Here is a 22,870-nt window from a genome sequence, read left to right on the forward strand (position 1 = left end):
GTAACTAGTTAGTTATAGTTAACTACTAATTATAGCTTAAATACGGGTGCAGTAAGATAAGATATGCAGATAATTGTTTCTCAAATAGCACAGAATGGGGGGGTTGTCGGACGGCTAGTTTCCTTAAAGCAGTTACATCTCGCCCCACAACAAATTGAAAAACAGCAATCAATATCTGAAGGCCCATACATATCTGGCTACATTCTATAACTAGTTAAAGAGAGATATATATATATTCCTATAATTAAATATACTCTGCATCCAACACGCTCGTCATCACGCTGCCATTCAACGCACTTTGCCAAGCGCCCGCCTCGTCTACTATTTCCAATTCAGTATCAGCAGGCCAGGATATGAAGCGCCTCGCACAAGGCGGAACACCCGTTCACAATGGGGCCCTTACATGGCGGATGTATATATAAAACATCCGTTGTCACAGGATTGAGAAGATATATGCAGAGATTGCATGTAGCTAGCTGACGATGGGCGGCTAAGGGAGGCACAGCCAACTAGCTGGTATGCCTCGATGGGCTACCTCAAGGCTCGGCAAGGCTCGCTCACTCACCTCAAAATTCAGAGAGGGCCAGAGGGCCAGAGGGCCAGAGGGGCAGAGAGAGGGAGAGGGAGAGCGTGGGGGTTGAAAAGTGATCACGATTCCTTTCTCCATTCTGAAGGAAAAATGCTTTGTCGCACCAATTTTGTTCAAGCTCATGGAAATAAATATCTTCTTCCATCTTGAAAACGGCATTTTCATTTATTTCATTTATTTTGTGTATCCATCTGTTTTGTTTTGTTTTATCTTCCCGCCTCACTGGTCCCTCCTCGGCCACTACCGCTGACCAAAGATGAAAGAACCAGAAGAAATCGATTGCTATCGAGTTCTGAAAGTGTCTAAAGGCGCAACGCTCCTTGATATCAAGAAGTCGTATCGTAAACGCGTTTTGGAAACTCATCCGGACAAAAACCCGGGCGCAGAAACGGCTCCATTTGTCAAGGTCATTTTTTCATTTTTATTCGTTATTTTATTTATTTATTTGTTTTTGAGGTTGGAGAAGGAGAACTTGCTTGGGTGGCCAGATATGGTGAAGCAAAACCTAACACTCGAGCCTATTTTCGCAGGTCCAAAGCGCATGGGAGATTTTGAGCAATGTGTCGAAACGATATTGTTTCGACTGCAAATACGACAGAATTAAGAGGGAATGGGACAAATACGAGGAGGTTTGCGTGCGCTCGAAAAAGACGACTGGAACACAGAAGCCCTATACAGAAAAAGATGTCCGCGAAATATTAGAAAGGCTGCGGCGCAAGAATGAAGAAGCCGACGCTCTTCGCAAACGAGAAGATGAGAGACGAGCCCGAGAGAAGCGGCAGCAGGAAGAAGAACGGAGGAAAATGGAAGAAAGGAGAAAAATGGAAGAACGGAGAAAAAAGGAAGAACAGGAACGAAAGAGAGACGAAAACAAATACCCCCGCAACCAGGACACCTTCGACTTCAGGGATATGAGAGACGTTCTTGATGATATCGAGGGACTGAGATGGGGCCGCGCAGAGAAGCCCCGCGCAACACGACTACCGACCCCGTCTCCAAGGCGAAATGATCGCAGTTACTGCCACCACGACCGCTGGTGGCCGTACGTCTATGGCGCTGGATTGTGCCAGTATTGCGATCGGTACTGCCCGCATTACTTGCTGGGCTGCCCAAGTTGCGATGCTCGAGCATGCGTGCCGTGCAAGATTCGGGAGACTAGCTATTGAAGCCTTCAGTTTCTTAAAAGCAGGAGATATTAATTTTGCACCTTGTTTGCCGTTTCGGAGTTTTTGGGGCCTGTGCCCAATTATATATACCCTTTTTCCCCCTTTTGCTTTTACTTTTTGGTTGTTTTTATATTTTATCCTTTTTCTTTACTCCTTTTGCTCTTTTTTTTCTCTTTCTTTCTGTCTTTTTTTTTAATATTTTTAGCACCATTCCAAACTCAACCCCACACCCTTCTTCTTCCGACCTCGGATTAGTATTGCGTTTCTCCTCTAAATATCTGCATTGCGTAATTGATCGAGTTGATTGACGTCTATTCGCACGAAAGCAACTACTTTTAATAGGCTGATAAAAACCTTTCCAACAATTTCCACGGATTCCTCAACAGTTCTTGAGGGAAGGAGGCCGGCATGGCCACTTAACAATGGCCATGGGAGTGTCTCTGGATGAATATTCTACCCGATGATACCTTTTTCAGAGGGGGATACGGGGCAATTCCAGTCGTAGCCGCACGATTGACAGAACGCAACACGCGTCTGCTTGTGTTTTAGGCAGACATATAAAAAATTGGTATTCTGGGGAAGTAGAATACGAGACACAGAAGCTTCCTTGGCAGTGCTATTATTAGCTCCTGTTTTTAAACTTAAGGTTATCGCTCCCGCTTTAGCCTCATCCAGGAGTCAGCAAGCAACCTGAGTGTTATTAACGAGTAAGTGCGATTGCTGCTGCATCGAAGGTGGATCTCATACTAGTATGCAACCGATTCTTCGTACAGTGCATTCAACGCTAACGGCCATACAGGATTGTACACCTAATGGAGAGTTATCTATCTTAGATCGAAGACGCGTAATGAACGCCGTGACGATTCCTCTCCCCTATGTGAACTCCAACCTTGAACAGGTGGATGTTCTCGTATTCAGAGGCTGAGGAAGGCTCGTTTCTTTCTAAGTTCATTGGACAAAATAAACTCTTGACTGAGAGAATTCATAGCCGGGCGACCGCGATTGAGCAATCATGGGTATTCTACTGCTGATGATATTTTTCTTCTTTTTTTTTTTGGTTTTGATTGACGATTCTTTTGTCCGTTTATGGATGAAAAGGCTTTGAAAGCCCTTCCAAACCAAAAGGCAGACTGCTGACGTCCGCAGTTAAGCAATTTTCGTATAACATTCTAGTTACGACGTCTTCTTACTTGTGTTGGCGGGTGAGGCCACAACTTGACTCTTCGCAAGGCACACTAAAATGCTACCGTGATGGATTGGCATTGTGTATTCTTGAGCCATGCAGGGGGTGGTGACGGGGAACGGCACAGTATGCGCGTCTCATGGGGATGCGATATCATATCCTCCCTTCCAGGAGCACTTTGGCTGCTGTCATATATATATAGATCGACGAGATCTATCATCAATGGGTTCTTGGGACGAGTTTTAAACCCATGTGAACATAATTGTTCGAATAGGCCACTCGATAATTCCCTCCAAGATTACTTCTTAAACACCCTCCTCCTGTCTTCAACTATGACTATCTGGGAATCAATCCTCGGGATTACGGGCTTCAAAAAGTCGTACAACTTTATCCTTTTCTTCATCTTTGCCGGAGGCCTATTCGGCTTCACCCTCGCACGCCTGCAATACCTCGACATCACCGGACGTTATGCCAGCGGCACCGCTCCTGGTGAATGGTTCCACCAACACACTGGCTTCAGAAAGGTCGGCATCACCCTTCATCTGGGCACCATCCTTCCCTGTGCAATCCTCTTGATCTTCCAATTCATCCCCTCAATCCGACACCGAGCGATCCTCTTCCACCGCATCAACGGATATATCATCATCACTCTATTCCTCATCTCCAACGCTGGCGCCTTGATGATCGCCCGCCACGCTTTCGGCGGCGGGCACGATGTGCAACTAGCCATCGGCCTGCTCGTGCTCATCAGCACCGCCAGCGTCGGCATGGCCTACTACAACATCCGCTGTCTGCAGATCGAACAGCACCGTGCCTGGATGCTGCGCGCCATGTTCTACATGGGGAGTATCGTGACCGTCCGCCCTTTGCAGGAAATCACCTCCAGAATCATCAACAAGCTGGGCACGTACTACGCCGTCTGGTCGTGCGAGAAGATCGATTTCACTTGGAAGTTCTACAAGATCCCGGTCTCCTATCTAGTGGCGTACCCCATGTGTGCACCGCCGTCCAATGGCTCATCGCTGCCGCCTGGCTACGATCCGGTCGCTATCGTCAAGGCGGATGATAACGGCGTTGAGCCCGCGCAGATCGGTGCAAATCTTAGCATGTCCTTCGGGTTGGCGCTGTGGCTTGCGATGTTTATGCATATCGTGGGTGTGGAGATATACTTGCAACTGACGCCGCGGGAGAGCCAGCGACTGCGAATGGTGAGCTACGAGCGGCAGAAGGAGGCGGGGTATGCGAACCCTGGAAGCGCTGGGCTTGTTGTGCAGAAGTTTGGGGATGCGGAGTCCTGGGTTCCTTCAGTTGAAGCTGGTCAGCCTATTTAGGTAACATGCTAACAATTGAAATAAGGGAAATGAACTGAGATAGATTCACTTATTTCCTCGTATTTCAGGTAGCGGTTTTCATTGTTATTAGTGGCCTTGTGTATTGAAATATTTGGCTAGTTTGCTTTTGTAAAGTCTTCTTGTATTACATATTTCATTCATATCTGATATTCCATTAACGATACTCTGGAACAAGAAACACCTTTTTTGTTTACAATCCAGATTTCCGTTCTGCCTTCATGAATTCTTAACTCCTAAGCTAATCGTTGGTACGCCTCAAAGTTTTGTTGGCGATGTATCTTGGGTATGTTAATTGGTACCCGATAATGTGATGGGAGTCAAACATAACTGTGGATGCTAAAAGAATACAGCGCATATTCAATCAAGAGTAATGGCAAGAGGAGGAAAAGTCAAGAAACAAAATTACAGAGAGGAAACTAAGATGTTCTTTTGAAATAAAAAACCATTAGACATCTAAACGATTAGGCCGTCAAGTCCTTATCCGGTCCCTCATGTTGCCTTAGTCCTCTGACACCTCCCCTCCTTTTGCAGAAGTCTGCTCTGCCTTCATTTTCTTTTCCCAACTCTCTCGATAAGCTTCGAGCGCTCTAACGAATCCATCAAGCAACTCCGCATTTATAACCATGGTTGGGTCATTCCATAACCCTCCAAGCTCTGAGAGCACCCCTTGTGACAATTCCCTGGAGGATCCGCTTTTCTGCAACGCTAGCCGCATCGCTACAGCATAATGGAAATGGAGGAATCGACAGTTGGGCCTGAAATCGCATCCAGGTCTGAAAATGAGTCTCCGCCCATTCAACTCGTCGAATGTCATCTCCACTTTCACCCGCAGGTTCAAAATATTCGGGTCGAGGACGACAAACTTGTATTCGCAAGGGTGAGCTTCGATCGCATCTGGGACGATTGCAACCTTGTAGTCCTCGAAAGCAGATTTGAGGGCGGTTGGCAAGAAAAGCCCATTCTCTGCCCCGTGGATATTGCCATCAAATGCGTCCCCGAAGATCGTCGCCAGCTTCTCTTGCCCAATTTGGCGTGGGAAAATTTGTGCTGCACTCACGTCTGCCTTCTTAGCCCAACCCGTGATAGGGGACCAGACTTCGCCACCAGCTTCCGCAAGCCCGTACGCCCTTTCCATATCCGCCAAAAACCTCTCCTCCTCTTCCAACGTTAATTCTCTCAACAACAACAGAAAAAGTTCCGTGGCGTTATCGTTCTGTTTCTCCATGCTGCGGGCCCGCTCAGAATGAGCCTCTTGTGCGACAGATTTTTGATAGAGGTGCCACAGTTCCCTTCCAAGTCGTTCCCGCTCTGAGACGAATAAACCTTGCTCCAAGTAATAGTGCCTTATCAGGTCGGAGTAGGCTGGGTCATTCTCATTTGTGCTTTTGTATTTCCTTGACAATACGCGCCAATCCAATTGGCTCAGTGCGAGTTTGATGTTGACCTCCTGCAAGCGATAAGTCACACAGTCAAAGCTTCCATATGGGGCTTCGGAATATACATCGACAGCTGCCCTGAGCTTGCCGTCGAGCTCATCTCGAAGTGCCATTTCTTCGGTGTTGAAGTCGTCTGGACTCAGTTGTCCTTCTACGGAGGATTCTCGAGGGGTATCCTCCATGATTGATGAGGGGGGTAGACTCGCTACCACAACAGCAACAGTGCAGGGAGGGAAATTATCAGAACTCAATTCTTGAGTAATAAAAAAATTGAAATTTGATGGTAGAAGTTGAAAAGATAGAAGAGAAGGAGCTTGGAATATAAACAGGTATATCAAGGAGAAAGAGGAAGGAGAAGGTAGAAAGGTGGAGAATCTCCATCCGGATCTTTTCCACCGTTTGAGCATTGTGCTCAAATGAACACTTTATGAATTCACTGACAATTTAGCTCTGAGAAGCATCAACACTGAGCCAAGTTTGGTATCGTTTATCTTCCTTCCGTGTTGTGGAGTGGAGAGTTGACTCCGCTGACTGAGCAAAATAGGACAGAATTCCGCTCTCCTTCTACTTCACCTTGAATTCCATGGGATTATATGACCCAGAGAACAACCCTGATGGTTTTTCATATTCATAACAATGGCCCACTTCTTCATATTACTTCTCTTCCTCTCACTGTGTTGGAAAATGGAATAGACGAGGTAGTCGCTTCCTCCATGATCCCAATGCGGTGCCTTATGTCTGAGAATATGTAAAATTCGATTCCAATCCAGACTGGAAAGATAATAAATAGAATGTGCAAATGTTCTGGGGTTAATCAGTGCCTTGTCAAGATGTAACCTTGAACTGCTCAAGGTTCACAATGGATATCTTATTTGAAAGAAGTGGGCCTGCTTGGCTCCACTGCCATCGGAAGAAACCTGGGGGGTTGCAAAATATCCTCGAAAGAAGGACGGATTTGTCCTTCGAATCAACGCCCATTCCAAATCCAAAGTCTGGTTATCTGCATATACATATAGATCAACATCCTCTCAACACCCGACACTACGTCGGTCAGGAAACCTCCAGATGCCTAACAAGTATCGCAATTATTCATTGTACATGTGCGAATGAGCAATGATTAAATGGGGATGGCCTCGTTGACTTTTCCATTCCACTCCACCGGAGTCCCGAGCAACCTGTGGACATCAAGAGAGGCCTAGGTTAATTCAAAAGCCTATTCAATGCACCAAACTCCAGGTAAAGAGCAGTGTATTCACATTAGGGGAAGGGATTACGCACTTCGATCCTGTCTTTGTAGCCCAGCACCCGCAAAAGATCGACGCTGGCCACAACACGATCTGTATTTCAGCAATAGAAGGCGTTTTAAAACATATGGTTAGATACGTGTTTGCGTGTGTCGTTAAAAATAACAAACCATTCCATTCCATTGCAATGCCCTTCTTCTAGGAGCCAAACAACGGGGTGCTTTTGCTGGGTTAGATAGTATTTGCACGCACAGCACTTAGGACAGTCGTGAGAAAACCTATTTGTTTTTTTTTTAAAATAAATAAATAAAAGTGTTAAAAATACTTATGGAAGAACACACAATATTTCCTCCCCCCTCAAAAATACAGTATTTGATATAAATTCTTTGCTGATCATAGCAATTGAAGCGGCGGGGACATCCATACCTAAAGTGGGACCAACAACTTTGCAGCGAAACGGATTCTGGTCTGTTCCGCACTGGAAGCATAACGGAAATGGGATCCAAAACATTGTGGGAGGATCGGGGTATCCGGATGATAAAGTATCAGGACTCTCTGGTTGTTCAATAAATATTTCATCTATATCGTGAGTGCGCTCTCAAGAGACCATTTCCCTCCTGGTTTGAAACATCATATGCGACGCAAGCAAGCCAGGGACGGTAATTCTCCCCATATATACTCGTACCCAACGATTCCAACAACCTGGGAATGAATGGTCAGTATGACGTTGACGATTGGGAACCCGAAGCTTAAACTGCTTGGAACCCCGTCTCGCTATGATTTTGATGGCAAACATCTGGGGCGAAAACTGGTTTTCTCTGAGCGTTAGTTAAATAACTTAGTGGTCTGATTGGCCAAGCAAAAGATCTCCAGGGTACCAGGACTACAAATCGAACTACTAGTATATCTTTTTACTGCACAGAGTAATGGCATAAGGGGATGAAAAAATTACAAACCACAAAAATTGGGAAAGAAAGACATCCACTTTCGAACGGGTAACTATAAACTACGAGTAGCGAAATTTCCATCGGGCCGATCTTGTCCCTTGAAACATGATAGCGAATCTAATACATAAGTCTGAGCGTGTAGTCATTGAGGGCAGTTCATACTTCGTTATCGCGCCTATACACAACACGGCCTCGCTCTATGCCGCATCCTTCTTTTCTCCACCAGCAGCCGCCTGCGGCCCCTCCTCATCCTCCTTTCGAATTCGTTCCCTCACCTCCATCAACGCCTTCCCAAGCAAATTCAACCCCCAATGCTTCCTTCTCGCGCCAGCATTTTTCGCCCCAAATCCTACACCCCATATCCGATCTCGCGGACTAGCCTCTACGAGCTCCCTATCCCCCGTGGACAAAAGCTCCTCCTTGAGCTGCGAGTTCTGGGTGAATTTCAGGTAATTGCCTTCAACGACGATCGCATAGCGATGGGTCTTCCACACTGCGTCGTCGAAGTTGGGTATTTGCCGGCCTAAGCTTCTTAGATCTCGAGGATGGGGTGATGGAGAGTCTCGCGCGAGAATCTCCTGGGTGATAGGATCGTCTGGCGCGAAGAGGAGGCCCTTGCGGTGCATCATGAATCTAGATAAATAATTTTTTTAAAAAAGGGGGCCATGGTCAAATTTTGAATCTCTTTGTCTCTTCGAAATATATATATATATTTATATATATTTGTGGGTTTGTCTTTGGGGGCTGTAATTTTCTCACTGTTCAGCATTGCCATATTTGAGGATTTCAAAGTCGCCATGAGCGTCAGCGGGATTCCTGGCCCAAGTAAAATCCGACGGATACCATTGGCCCAGGTAGCCATTATCTGATTCTGGTTTCCAAAAGTACACTGGTTCAGAGTCCTTGGGACCCATTGTCGAAGTGTTTCTGGCCGGGATAAAGTGCACCGAAGGGAAGAATTGATTGTCTATACCGATACAAGTGTTCGAGGATTTCAAATTCTGGCAAGAAGGCCTCCTCATAAAGGTCAAGGTCCAGGTCAGTCAAGAAGAAAGCCTTTGATGACACAAATGGGACGACAGAAACACGAGATCGTTGGCGATTCTTAAGAACATGGGTCCCTGGTTGGGCTTGACTCATCCCTGCTTCCCCAGGTCTAGGCACCCGCCCGCCTCAGAATGCTTAAGTTGTGGCTGCCAAACCCCATGTAACTCTTGTCATCGGCTGAAGGTTCCCACAGCTCAAACGACAGACAAATCTGTAAAACATACAAATCTTGTGGAAGGTTTTACCACTACGCCAAAAGGATCAATCCTTAAGGTAGCCACCTGCTCCTCAAGATACAGTTATATATGTATATGCATGGTTCACAAAATCTGCCTCTCCGTCAGTATCAAGCCTGCTAAAAATGTTCAAAGAGGATATTTGATTGACAACCCGAGGCCCTGCGCATGATCATTCCTTTCATTTCTCTCGTTTTCGTGATTTGCTCAGTAAGATTTACTGACTCATCGACGCGGGATAGCTCGACCTGTGGCTGTGTGATCTCAATACCCCTGACACCCGCAGTACGGCGTATCATGTTTCCACTAATCCTGGCTGCCGCAAGCCACTGCTATGACGTCGGGTGAGCAAAATTCGCGAGCTGCAGAAATATACAACAGGCGTTGACTGAAGCATTTTCGGCGAGAGGAGCGTTTTTATGTGTGCCTTTCCCGGCGTCACATCGGCAGGTTCCTTAGCCAGGGCTTGTCAGAGGGGAAACACAGAAAGTTGGCAATGGTCTTGACCAGGATCCCTTCAATCAATGATGTTTCACGCAAAATCCCCTAGTCGTATATCCACCTTTTGCGTCCGCTAACAGACGAACCATGCAAAAGTACGAAGGCTGAGAATGGTTCTGGAATATGACTGGTTCACTGCCAGGGACCTTTCCTCATCAGTTGGCAATGCCTTGAACGATGCTGGCCTTACCAACCCAATGGCGCCCGACCTAGAACGTTGAAGCAGGCGACTAAGAATTCCTGAGCAACACTTTGAAAGGAGCTGCGTGTTCATATTTATCAAGTTGGAAGTGCCACTTTTCGCTCGCTATTTTATTTTTCGTTGTTCTCCGCCTGCCTCCCTCCCCACTCATTCATCATCGAAAATCTCGCTAGTGATTTCTTAGAACTTTCCACACGCCTTGATCTTTTCACACCCAAATTCCAATCACCGCACTCTTCCTTTCTCTTTCATCAGTGTCATCCACTATCCACTCCCATCCAGACAAGGGTCGCATTCATTCTACTCCCCCCGGGTCCCATTCCGGGTCCCCGCCCTGCCCCGATATCAAATAACCTTAGTCAATCAAACCCCATTGTTTGATCTGGTTTCTCATCTTGATGTGATTGCTTGCATTTCTCCACATTTAATACCGCGCAGGCACGCGGCACCAGCGCGTGTCCATTGCTTATCATTTGATTATTGACTAAGCCTTCGGCCCTTCAGACCAGCGCCAACGCTAACACCCACGCGCACCAACAAATATCCAGTGAGCTAGCAAAATAAAACCAGAGGAAAAAGAAACGAAGAAGAAGCGAAGAAGAAGAAACGAAGAAGGAGAAGAGAAAGGAATCTGAAGGGGTGGGGAAATAATAACCGGACAAGCCCAATGGAATCAAATCGACTAATCCCGCTCCTGATTCTGTTCGTCGTCGTTGCCATCCTAGCCGTCGTTGGCTTCGTGGCCTGGAACATCATGATGGCCGTCACGGCACAGACGAAGAAGGAAATGGAAAAGAAAAACGTTTCGATGTCGCGGGATGGGATGACGGTTGGAGTCAGGGAACTGAATGACGAGGAGTATAAGGATATTAGTCAGGGGTATGCATATCTTTTCTCCCTCTTTGGCATCTTTTTTATTTTCTCCTCCTCTTCCAGCTGGAGTTGGAAAAAGGGTGTATATACCTTTTTTCAAGTTGCACTTCCTCCTTTCCCCTTTTTCACATAAAACAATGCATCGGTTCATTAACCTGCCGTCCGATCTTACTTAATTTAACTCTACATCTCACTTTTCTAACATTCTTTACTAGTGTCCTGGTCAACATCTGGAATTACAGTTCGTTCCCCGCCTACAAGAGACGCTGGTGGAATGGCGGCAGCGACGGCAGCAGCAGCTGAACTGGGTCAAAAAGAAAATAAGAATGATGAATTATGGAGGAAAAATCGTTTGTAAAGTCGACCCCTTCTTCTTTATATTGTTGTTTCTCATATTGGTACGCTGTAAGTGTCTATGGTAACCAACATCACTATATTTTATATGTCAATGTGGATGTCATTCTTTTACTACACTTTTTTTTTTTGGTATGACTGTTGTATATATATATATATATATAGCTAACATATCCTCACACAGTTGCCACAAATATGCTGCCCCGCTCCTCTCAGCCCTCCCCACGGCGCTACTATAGCGGTTTTCCTCCCTTCTTACTCTGTACTTTCAGTGTTCTCTCTTTTCAGTTTCCTTTCCCCCCCGCCTCCCACCACTCCCTTCCCGCAATGTACTCGAGTTGACTTCCCCCTAAGTGTCAACTCTGTACACCTCTACACGCGTCAATGACGATTATGATGCTGTAACTGTTTTGTGGAATTTCCAATATATGATATCCGTTTACTCTTTCTTTTGCTTTTTTTTCTGTTTATTTTAACTTGTACTTTTCACCTGGGCAGTGTTTATTTTGTAAACGATTAGTGCTGCTACTATTGTTATCGTCTTTTATCTTAATTCCATTTGCTCCCTATTCTACATTCAATGAATACTTTCTTGTTCTTTTGTTTTTATTTTTATTTTTATTTTCATTTATTATTATTATTATTATTATTATTATTATTTCAAATTATGAAGCAGAAAGAGGAGAACGCGGACGCAATCCCGTTATCTATTCAGTTTCCGGGTTATAGGCAGCTATCCCGATACGATACCATGGGTAGTCCCGTACGCAGAAGCACAGACCAAGAATAGAGCAATGAACTGACAGGGGCTAGTGCCATGGATATGCATTGCATAGTTGGGGAGAGAGAGAGAGAGCAGGGGGTGGGGAAGAGGCGAAATGCTGTTGAATGATGTGAAGTTGAAATGTGGAAACTCCCCTACCTTCCAGTGAAGTTCGATCCTACTGAATTAATAGGTTCCCTGAAGCCAATGGCTCCTTTGGAGGAGGTGGTATACCTCCATTTTCTATGTGAGGAGAAACGCTGGGAAAAGTGAAGTGGCATGGTACGGCAATGCCATGGTAAACCGTAGTTGGGTATTTGGCTCTTGGGGTGTGCTCGATTGAGGTTTCATTTTATACAGCGGGAGAGCAACCGGCAACCGGCCAGTCACTCAGTTCCGGCGCACATGTACTATACATACCTACGTGCAGTACATACGTCTACCAATGAACACCTCCTTCCCCCCCCCCCGCTTGTCTCTCTCTCCTCGGACGAATTCGCTTTTCAGAAAAACAAAAAGTGGAAAACATTTCTCGGTTAACAATTAAATCTGCGATTGGAGCTTCTGCTTCTGCCGCCGGAGCTAGTTGTTGGAGGGAGTGAGAAACCCGGGCAAGGAATGCAAGAAAGCCTGACATCATGTTGTGGGGTGATCGCCAAGCAGTTTGCGGGTGAGGCTTGACGCGGCAGCTTGGCATATTCCCCGGCGCTGCTCACGTCTCAAGCGCGGGAAGCTCACGGAATCTCAATGAGGGAAGCTCGTCGGCTCAGTCAGGATCCTCCCTGCCCTTGGGCGTGCAATACGAACAACAACATAAACAGGGCACATCTGTGTGGTATTCATAGAGGCAGCCGGCCCCTCTGTTTCACGAATTGTATCAAGCGCCGTAGGCTGAAGAATGGCTTTCACCCGTTAAATCATATCAACGCTCTGCGTTAGGCTTGAGCTTAGGGAATCATTCCAGAGTTTGCGGGCTCGGGTCTTAATGTCATTGAGGAAAACTGCCAGCGGTCCTCGCCATGTCTAATCTAAGGTGAAGTGTGGCGACACCAATCTGCTCGCGGGCCTGCTCCCTGGCCCCGTCGGAGCGGAAAAGGTGGAAGATCGAATTGCGATGACGAAGCGTTCGATGGTGCCGTCCTCGGGTACAAGATGGAGAATATTGATTATGGCACCGAACTTGCCAACGGGGAGCACATAAGGATAGCGAGAGGGGGAGATGGGGCAATTATGGCACGCATGATTGTGCGAGTGAAGGGCGTTAAGTGAAATGAAGTTGTTGATGCTTCACCAGCTGTAGTTCCCCAATTTGAATACTACCGCTATCTACCGGGGTGGCTTGCAGAATCCACCTTCAGAATATATGAAAAACACCTCGCAGAGTTCGATATAACTCGTGGGGACATCTAGACATTAATATTAATATATATAAATCCTCATATAGCTGATGTGGAGGCAGTTAACCTCCTGCGGACGGAGGAAGGTTTCAAAATTTTTGACTCCCACTAATAATTTAAACTGAAATGTTTATATTGGCACCAAGTATTGCCATTCCATCTCAATTGAGGACTTGTGTCTTCCAGAGGGCTTTAGAGGTGATATAGTGCCTGTGGCTTGCTCACTAGCTCACTGAACATTGCCGACAGCTCCAAGCAAGGGATCTATACACGAGTAATAATATTTCAAATTAACTAGTTGGTGATAGCTCACTAGGATTAGAATTTAGCGCTAAGCTCCACAGAAGAGCTCTCAACATCAGTAATAAAGTATCTCAACGAATAACCTTTACTCCTAGTATACATCACCAAAGCGCTATGATAGAGAATGAAAGAATTTAAAGATAAAAGATTTGTGAGGATTGACTGAATATTTGAGCTAGATGTGTGATGTTGACAAAAAAAAAGGTGATACAGATCGCCATATATATCTTGCATGAGACGGATGTGATTTCTCACAAATGATGAGACTGTTTATTCTCTGAACTTCTCCCTGGGAGGAACCACATTTCGATATAGCGCGCATTGACGCCGCTGCCACATTTGAACCTGGGCAAGTATCTGTAGAAGAGTCCGGTTCCAAGGGTCAGAGAGCTGTAAACCTTGGACAACCCAACAATGTTTGAAACAAAGATTCACACAAGGCCCTGGCCAGCCCTGAGCGAAGGATCTACACTGCGTGTGGGATCAGCGACCAGCTGCGCTGGCTGCAGCTGCCGTCCACCAGGCCCGATAAAGCACGGATTCAAGCAGCGTTGGGAGGTGCTGATGAGCTCAGCTATCTCATAGCTAGTTAGTTAGTTACCAGACAGCGAGTGAGCAAACAACCAACTCCCAAACAGGACCCTCGCAGCAGGTCCTAGCATTTCTCTACTGGGTGGCCACCTCGTGGTGGTACATGTACTGGATTCGATTTAGGTTAGCCATGACCCCAAGTTATCGCTCCCCCACGTTCTCTACAAATATCCCCCCACAGCCGTTTAAGCAACGGTGGGCTAATGGGACAAGAAAACATACTGTCACTTCCATCTAGTTTGCGCTCTCTTCGTTTGCCCTTACATCGACCTCCTCTACTCTCCTTACCTTGTATGGGAGCACAGTGGCGTCTCGACTATCTTTGTCACTAGATATTGCCACAAATTATATCGCAGCAAAGAGAATAGATCTAAGGAGACAGATTAAAAGGAAAAGAGAAGGGAGGAGAAGCAAAAAACAATGTCCGGCAACGAACCCGCAGACCCCATACCCAAGGCCTTCATCACCGCCGCCAAACAGGCTGTGGGTGACCTCTTCCGCTGGAAAGTTCGTGTCGAGGTGACAGCTCCTAACGGCGAATCCTTCTGCGAATGGCAAGATCCGCCACGGATCCGGAATCCCCTCAGCCTCTGCGCCCAGCTCAAGGCACGAGACTGGCTGTACTTCGGCGTCGGCTTGTTCGCCTGGATCGCCGACGCCTTCGATTTCCACGCCCTATCCATCCAAACCGTGAAACTATCCAGATACTATAACCAGACGAAGACTTCCATCGCCACCGCTATCACGCTCACGCTGCTGCTCCGGTCGGCTGGAGCCGCTGTTTTTGGCATGGCAGGTGACAGGTGGGGGCGAAAATGGCCCATGGTCCTCAACATGGTTGTCCTGGGCTTCTTGCAGATCGCCACTATCTACAGCGCGACCTTCCAGCAATTCCTGGCCGTGCGCAGTCTGTTCGGCCTCTTCATGGGCGGTGTGTATGGCAATGCCATCGCCATTGCGCTGGAAAATTGCCCCGTGGAAGCGCGCGGGCTCATGTCCGGCGTCCTCCAACAGGGGTATTCGATGGGTTACGTCTTCGCAGCATGCGCCAATCTGGGCGTGGGCGGCTCGACGGAATCGTGGAAGATCGTCTTCTGGATCGCAGCTGGCCTGTCGTTCCTCGCTGGGGCTCTTCGCGTCGTCCTCCCGGAATCCAAACAGTTCCGCGACGCGAAACGGGCCGGGACACACCGCAACACGTCTCCGGGCGCCTTCTGGCCGATACAAAGTCAATGCTAGCCAAGGAATGGCGCTTGGTGGTCTACTGCATCATCCTCATGGCCTGGTTCAACTTCTACAGCCACACGTCGCAGGATAGCTATACAACTTTCGTGCTCACGCAGAAGCACCTAGATAATAGCCGCGCCAGCCGCGCCAGCATCTTGATGAAAGTGGGTGCTTGCGTCGGCGGCACCATAATAGGTTACATGTCCCAATTCCTCGGCCGTCGGCGCTCCATCATCCTGGCCGCGCTGATGAGCACCCTGTTGATCCCTGCCTGGATCCTCCCGGAAGGCGAACACAGGCTCTCCGCATCGGCGTTCTTCATGCAATTCTTCGTCCAGGGCGCGTGGGGCGTGATCCCCATCCATCTCAACGAGTTATCTCCGCCAGAGTTCCGCTCCAGTTTCCCCGGCGTCACGTATCAGCTTGGAAACATGATCTCATCCCCGTCGGCGCAGATTGTCAATGCGATCGCAGAAGCGAATTCTATGCGGGGAACGCAAGGGGAGCCGGAGCCGGCGTATGGGCCGACGATGGGGGTTGCGACGGCAATTATTGCCGTGGGTATTGTGGTTACGACTATGTTTGGGCCGGAGAAGAGGGGGAGGAAGTTTGAGCAGGCGAAGGTAGCGGGGACTGTAGAAACGACGTTTGCTGGGGAGGTTGATGCTAAAGCTGTTGAGGCCGAGGATGGGGTTGTGAAGGAGATGGAGAAGAAGTAATGTGATTTTCGAAGGAAGTGAGAAGAGCTTCTAATAATAAATGAGCAATGATATCTTTTTGTTTGATAAATCGGGATAAAATAGAGGAAACTACAATTCATTTTCCCCCCTTCTTTTATTGAATGCACAGCAATGCTGAGCATATAAGCTACCTCTGCGAACACTGCGCAAATATGTTTCCAAGAAGACATAATCTTTGAATCAAGCATATGAGGGGGGTAGTCCTCCGCACATGGGTTAGAATTAGGGACTAACTTAGGGGCTTGGCAGCTACTCGCTAACGCTATTTCTGATACATACATAGTACAGTGGTGTCCAATAAGTCAGTGTACTAGCGGCTTGGTGCTGAGAACCCCTCTTCTTACCCCTCTTCTTCAAAGATTCCTCCATCATCCAACATCCCCCCTATACATCAAAAGATGCCCTCAAAACTGAAAACATTGCAGAGAGAACACTCTCCAGCTATTATTAATACTATTTTGAATCTTTGAAAGCAGGAATATTTATTTCTAGATATAGCTTGAATTTAGAGCTCTCTCACTTCATCATATTCTCTATTGTTTATTGTGAATCTTATCAAATAGATGAAGAAAGTTCTAAAAAATATTCTGAAAGATCTTCTAAGCTCTCTGTCTGTAATCAATATCATCTTATTCTCTCTGTAGAGAAGAATCTCTTCCACTCTCTAGTCAGCTTTCTTATATTCTCAAAATCTGGCTTTTATATTTGCTGAAATACAGCAAGACAGTATTTTGAAAAGAATGAACAATATATCTTTAAACTGCAAAAGAAGCTCTATTTAAAGTCTATACACAAGAAAGTTTGAAGAGTTTTTGATATTCAATATAGAAATTGAGCTGATGAAGATTTCTCTTGTGTAAGCTTCTCAGATAAAGTTTACTTTAAGATTGAATTGAATATATCAAGTTGCTATGTTCATCATTCAGTTGATAAAGATTATGAGAGTAGATATCTACTCTCTATTTTCAAATCTGAGTGTATCTCAGTGAGTGTATGGAGAGCAATAAACTGAGATTTCAAATCTAAGCTGATTTTTATTCCATTGAATGTTCAGATGAATTCTAAGAAGTATATTAAAATTATACTTTCTAAGAATTTCGATTTGCATTGAAGCAGCTCTTTTCCATGGTCTTCACAACTGTTTTCCATGGCTTAAATGCAGTACACTCCACCCACAGCCTCATCACCCAATCTCCACACACTGACCATGCAATCACATGATCACTTCAGCACACACCACAACATTCTGCAACAGAGCCATCAGAAACAATTTCCCAATCACTCACAGTCTTCACTCATCATCTAGCCCACCCACCAGTGACTATAGCTCTACATAAGATTCATCATCTCTCTAAAGCTCAGTCCACTCTCCCATCCTCCAAACATGAAAGGATAATATACACTTCTCTGCACCCCATCCATGATCAGTCTCCATCCACTCCACAGAGAGTGTCTCTCCCCTCCTCACTCCTATCATCATAGCCCCCACCACTCCATACTGCTGAGAAGTCATTTGCTGTGGATGCACACAGTAAATCTGACTGTGGGCACAAGACTGAGTTGACTAACTCAGACACAAATCCCCAGACACTCACAGAGGCAACAAATCACACAAGGCCAACACTGATTTCAGACCACACCCACATCAATGCACAGCACAAAGAGATCAATCAATACAGCTCTTCATCAAAGCTACAAGAATCCTCTGAATGATATAGATAAGAATCTGTCAGACATCCCATTCAACTATAGCAGTTCCAAGCAGACTAAGAAACTCAAGTTGCAGACAAGAGATCATTGACAGTAGTGAGTACTCTATACATTGTTGAGAACTGTGTACTGTGTTCAGCACTCACATCAGAAAGATATTGCACAGTGAAGATATTCAAGTCAGCTGTCAATCTGCAATGATTTGATGCAGAGAAGGCTCTTCAGAGAGTGTTCACAAAGAATTTGCATCAATTCTGAAACTGAGTTCTTGGAAAGCTGAAATATGAAAAGGAAGACTGCAAACTCAAAGATATCAAGAAGACAAATTTGCTCAAGAGCAACTGAAAGTATTTTCAAGACTATTATAGAAAAATGACAGAAAATGAAATCAGTGAGAAGATGAGTGAAGATATTCAGTAAATACATCTATACAATACTCTTCTGCATCTTCATATGGCACTGACATCTCTGCTGATAGAGCATACAGTCTCTGGCTGATAAACACAGTCTTAACAATCAGTCATACAAGAACATTTTCATCTACATCAAGAATATAATTCCCTTCAACCAGACAATTCTTCAGATACAAAAGAAGCAATTTCATCTGAAACTGCAACATCTTCTGCTGTGCTTCTATAACATACTGAGTCTGTTTACAGTCAATTAAGAGAGTGCTATTCTGAACCTTCAATACAAGAATCTGCTTCTGTCTGTGCAGAAGAATTCATATAAAGAACTCTCTGTATCAACAGTCAACTTCAGATCAGAATTTATCAAGCAAAATCTGAGAATGAAGAAACTGTATATGATCTGACATTACTCTGCACAAGTGTGTCATCTTCAGTTTATTCATCTCTTCAATACTAACAGTGGGCACAGCAACACATTTGTATTGCTGAAGATTATCTTCAATGTCTCACTTATCTTCAGCCCACATATCTTTCTTTTCAGCTTTCTGTTTCACACTGAGACATTCAAGAACTCTAGTCTTCAATCAATGAAGAACATTCAAAAGCTGATTTCTGCAAATGACTGTCAGAAGATATCATTGTCTCTGAAGTAGAAGATGAATAACTGATACATCTTCTGCAAGATTGATATTCAGAATGAACAGATTTGCATTCTATACAATACACTCATAAGTGCAGACATGCTGGATTCTCAGTTGAAGAGTATGAGTGAAATTCATGAATTTCTCAACACATTCTTCTCTCATCAGTTTCACTACAGTGGGGGCAAGCTGCTTGATAAGAGTGGTTAGTAGCAGCCTTCTTATCCCCTCACAATGTATCTCAGATAAAAGAAGAAGATGCTGACAGAGAGTCAATGATCAGAATTTGTCAGTGATTCACAGAAAAATGTGATCATGAACCACACTATCAACCACACCTTCATCATCTACTATCATATGCAACACCACATCGGCCTGCAAGAAGTCATATGTGATCTTGAATCAGATGAGATGTTCTCATAAGTATTAACTCAAATAAGTCAATGAATCAACAGATACCAGCTCTGATATCTGACTGATGCTGAGAGAGTCTCTGTGAAAGAGAACTCTGAACTGCAGACAGTCATTCATATTCAGAAAGATCTGATTGATCTCTACACACACACACAAGATGCTGCACTTATATCATTGCTATAAGAGTGACAGCAGAAGGTCAGCAACATGCAACAGAGGCTGCAGAATCAGCTAAAGTATAAGATACACTGAGAGTTCAGCTGAAAGCAGACAGTGATCAATATTGAACACCAGCTGTCTGAGTTTGAATCAGTGCTTGACAATGAGAGTGCTCAGAAGATGCTGCAGACAGAGTTTGAAATACTACTGACACAGATTCATCTCTTGAAGAAGCTTCTGATCTGACCCACATCAGACTCTCTGAATGACAAGTGATGACAATAGAATGAGACAGTTGAGGCAGTGAAACAGTACTGTGGCTTTCTTGAAAGTAATTCTCTGCAAGAGTGATCAAAGCAAGTGATCTCATCTGACAGCTCTCTCAGCACAGATATCTCATCTCAGAAGAAGATCAGACAGAAGAGTTGTCTGTCTCCTTTCTTACAGAAGAAGAAGTGCCTCACAGTTGATGATCATCATATCTGATTCACATCAGATCTTCTGACATGCTTTCAGTGTGGAAAAAGATACACTCAGCATATAGAGGTCATTCAGCACTTCTGAATCACACATCTCAAGAATTATTAATGCACCCTCTGCAACCTCACACTCCTCCATGAGATGGATCTGCAGAAACACACCACAGTTATTCATGATGTCAGTACACAACCTCACAGTATTCATTGATTTTATATCTCCTGTCATTCTCTTACCAATTTTGTGCTTGTATAGACAATAAAGCTTAGATTAACTTTTCAAAAAGAGCTTAGTAATCATTTCAAATTCATTGTAATTTACAACAAGCTGAATCTTTCATCTATTCTATTAGAAAGCCTCTTCTGTGACAAAAATCCTCTTGAAAGAAATCCTCTTGAAATAATCTGATAATGTATTATAGTAATAGCATCTGAGCTCAGAGATGATCTGACACTGTAAGAGTTTTCACATTGAGTCTCATATATCAATGAACATTGTATAGAGAGTAGTGTAATTAGTGATCAAGCACTTGAGCTGTTTGATAGCTTCTGACTTCCCAAAGAAGATCCTCAACCAGAGAATGCAATAACACCACAACTGAAAGAACCTTTTTCTGAAACAACATCACTTCAGAATTAACCTCAACAATTAATCCAGTTCAATCCTGCAAATTTTATACAACATCAACTACACAATATCTATTACAAACATCACACAATAAAAAGCTCTGGGGATCAGATCTTGAAGAAGAGAGATAATTGTAATAGAAGTAATGAAAGTATCTATATTAGAAAATAGCTAGATGATGATATAAGAATATAGAACACATCAGAATCATGATTGATATAGTATATTATAATGACAACACTGTCTATATAATACTCACTAATATCTGTAGATCTTAGAAGATCAGTGATTAGTTTTGAATATAAGAGATTGCTATCTTGTTAATATCTTTGTGCATACTTCACACTGCTCTATAGCTACTCTTGTAGTGCATCTCTTACAATTCTAATCACTCCAGCAGCAGCTAACTAATATATGTAACAGTATAGCACTTCTTGTACAAATGAAACTGCATGAACAAAAATCACCAAACAGATCCTTAGTATAGAAAGATACATTGTTATGTTTGTTTCATTTATTTATTTCTCTTTAGTGAAAACTATCTAGAGATCATCTGAGCTGCTATTGCCCACTCACAAATCAAGTTGATTCAGCTTGACTCTGATAAAAATGCAATAAATGTGGAAATGAATAGCTATTACTATATGAGTTGCAACTCATCCTTCTTTTGTAGACTCTTCTAAATATCTTATAAAACATACCTCCAAAGTTTCCCACCAAGTGCTTCAAGAGTACAATGAATTGATCCAGAACACAGCATATAATCTTGAGGTACATTTACAGTAAATCAATGGGAAAATGGTGCATTTTACTGTTCAAAACACTTACTACTTCTACCTCTCAATTTATCAGTTTTGTACACATATGTACACTGAGGTGCTGCTCATTTGCATAATTGAGAGAAATCTCAATCATCTCTTTTTCTCCTTCACTATATATTCAGCCTTTCTCTTTTTCTTTTGATATCTTCTCTTTTATACTCTGTAACTTTCAGAATGCAGAGAGTGCCATCAGCTCCACAGATTTCTCAAATTTGTATACTTTATAAATTCATTCTTCTATGAAAATTCTTCTCTCAGATGTTCTTTTTCACTTTGAGAGATTCAATATTGCTGTGGGGGGTGATGTTTTCAACTGAAGAAAATTCATGACTATTGCTTGTCATTCACAAAGTCATCCTCACTGACTGCTGTCTCATCTAGAACAATGAGGTTTGGCAACCAGATTGATAATTAGCAACTTCTAGCTAGATAAAAAGGACATTCTGTATAAGTAGAAATGTCTGCAGGCATACAAGCTCATGGGTAGAAAGGTCTGCCAGAAAACCTCTATCTTAATTATCACAGATGCCACAAAGAAGCCATCTGAGGCCAGTTAAGATAGTTGAGAAAGAGAAGAAGAGAGAAAGAAAGGGAGAGAAAATAAGTAAAAATAAATAGTCAGTAGATAATGAGATCATCACTGATAGTTATTCATCTTCTAACATTCACTTCATCTTTTAGTGATGTGCTTCAATGAATATATTAGTTGTTATTCAATTTGCTGTCAATGAATCTAAAACCAGTATCTATTCATTCATCAAATACTCAACATTGATGCTTCTTCTTGTTGTCTCCAAGTTCTTCTCATAGAATATACTAGTACAGAAATGAGCTATTCTCAACATTGGTATGTGAATGAACCAATAGACTGTGAATTGACAGTGTAATTACCACTTATTTCTTTATACTCTTTTATGCTCTTTGCTTAGTGAGAGTTTTCAAAGCATCTCTAATAACTCTTATCTTTGTGTGAATAATGTTCTATTAATAGTTGTATAATGAAGTCAGTCAATAGCTATTGTGTAATCTTTTGACATTGTCAGTGATGTTCTATTAGACATTGTCTGTGATTATCAAAGATTCATTGAATTCAAATTGTAGTTCACAGAATGTTGCAGTATATTCAATCAAGTTTCTAGAATATATTAGCTAGCTATATATATAATAGTCAAGTAGTTGATTGGTATACATAGCTGTCCAATATAATATCATTGCAGAATAACCTTGTCTATTTCAAGAAACATCAGCTAATATCATTCAGAAATGTTCAAACTAGACTGGCAGAAATACATATCAAAAGAATCCCAGCCTGAATACAAATATACTGTGGATCATTGATGTCTGAAATGCTTCAAGTAGATTGAAAAACTAGAGCTTATTCAGTTGTGTGCCTTGAAGAAAGGTGAGGAGGGTTGTGAGAAGTGCAAAATTCAGAGAAAAGAATGTCAAGCAGTATGTGT

At 43.9% G+C, this 22,870-nt stretch overlaps 9 protein-coding genes across 9 annotated transcripts; 7 read left to right on the plus strand and 2 right to left on the minus strand.

Annotated features, from left to right (window-relative positions):
• Window positions 1-845: 845 nt before the first annotated feature.
• On the plus strand, window positions 846-1,755 carry HCBG_02466 (uncharacterized protein; the record flags this gene model as incomplete). Its single annotated transcript, XM_045429515.1, has 2 exons — window positions 846-995; window positions 1,120-1,755. The coding sequence occupies 2 exons, from the start codon at window positions 846-848 to the stop codon at window positions 1,753-1,755; spliced, it is 786 nt and encodes a 261-aa protein (XP_045289410.1).
• Window positions 1,756-3,085: 1,330 nt separating this feature from the next.
• On the plus strand, window positions 3,086-4,269 carry HCBG_02467 (uncharacterized protein; the record flags this gene model as incomplete). The annotated part of the gene is made up of 1 exon (XM_045429516.1): window positions 3,086-4,269. One exon carries the CDS (start codon window positions 3,271-3,273, stop codon window positions 4,267-4,269), a length of 999 nt encoding a protein of 332 aa, XP_045289411.1.
• A 225-nt stretch (window positions 4,270-4,494) lies between these two features.
• HCBG_02468 (uncharacterized protein) lies at window positions 4,495-7,481 on the minus strand (the record flags this gene model as incomplete). Its single annotated transcript, XM_045429517.1, has 5 exons — window positions 4,495-5,931; window positions 6,400-6,497; window positions 6,825-6,901; window positions 7,005-7,063; window positions 7,397-7,481. 5 exons carry the CDS (start codon window positions 7,479-7,481, stop codon window positions 4,790-4,792), a joined length of 1,461 nt encoding a protein of 486 aa, XP_045289412.1.
• A 387-nt stretch (window positions 7,482-7,868) lies between these two features.
• HCBG_02469 (uncharacterized protein) lies at window positions 7,869-9,030 on the minus strand (the record flags this gene model as incomplete). The annotated part of the gene is made up of 2 exons (XM_045429518.1): window positions 7,869-8,550; window positions 8,677-9,030. 2 exons carry the CDS (start codon window positions 8,829-8,831, stop codon window positions 8,115-8,117), a joined length of 591 nt encoding a protein of 196 aa, XP_045289413.1.
• A 467-nt stretch (window positions 9,031-9,497) lies between these two features.
• HCBG_02470 (uncharacterized protein) lies at window positions 9,498-9,922 on the plus strand (the record flags this gene model as incomplete). The annotated part of the gene is made up of 2 exons (XM_045429519.1): window positions 9,498-9,544; window positions 9,805-9,922. 2 exons carry the CDS (start codon window positions 9,498-9,500, stop codon window positions 9,920-9,922), a joined length of 165 nt encoding a protein of 54 aa, XP_045289414.1.
• A 648-nt stretch (window positions 9,923-10,570) lies between these two features.
• On the plus strand, window positions 10,571-11,079 carry HCBG_02471 (uncharacterized protein; the record flags this gene model as incomplete). The annotated part of the gene is made up of 2 exons (XM_045429520.1): window positions 10,571-10,782; window positions 10,992-11,079. The coding sequence occupies 2 exons, from the start codon at window positions 10,571-10,573 to the stop codon at window positions 11,077-11,079; spliced, it is 300 nt and encodes a 99-aa protein (XP_045289415.1).
• Window positions 11,080-12,034: 955 nt separating this feature from the next.
• HCBG_02472 (uncharacterized protein) lies at window positions 12,035-13,162 on the plus strand (the record flags this gene model as incomplete). The annotated part of the gene is made up of 2 exons (XM_045429521.1): window positions 12,035-12,140; window positions 12,927-13,162. 2 exons carry the CDS (start codon window positions 12,035-12,037, stop codon window positions 13,160-13,162), a joined length of 342 nt encoding a protein of 113 aa, XP_045289416.1.
• Window positions 13,163-14,139: 977 nt separating this feature from the next.
• HCBG_02473 (carboxylic acid transporter) lies at window positions 14,140-15,423 on the plus strand (the record flags this gene model as incomplete). The annotated part of the gene is made up of 2 exons (XM_045429522.1): window positions 14,140-14,307; window positions 14,398-15,423. One exon carries the CDS (start codon window positions 14,605-14,607, stop codon window positions 15,421-15,423), a length of 819 nt encoding a protein of 272 aa, XP_045289417.1.
• Window positions 15,424-15,461: 38 nt separating this feature from the next.
• Window positions 15,462-16,130, plus strand: HCBG_02474 (carboxylic acid transporter; the record flags this gene model as incomplete). The annotated part of the gene is made up of 1 exon (XM_045429523.1): window positions 15,462-16,130. The coding sequence occupies one exon, from the start codon at window positions 15,462-15,464 to the stop codon at window positions 16,128-16,130; it is 669 nt and encodes a 222-aa protein (XP_045289418.1).
• Between the last annotated feature and the right edge of the window lie 6,740 nt (window positions 16,131-22,870).

This window comes from Histoplasma capsulatum (assembly GCF_000150115.1).
Source record: "Histoplasma capsulatum G186AR genomic scaffold supercont2.3, whole genome shotgun sequence".
Lineage (NCBI taxonomy): Eukaryota > Fungi > Ascomycota > Eurotiomycetes > Onygenales > Ajellomycetaceae > Histoplasma > Histoplasma capsulatum.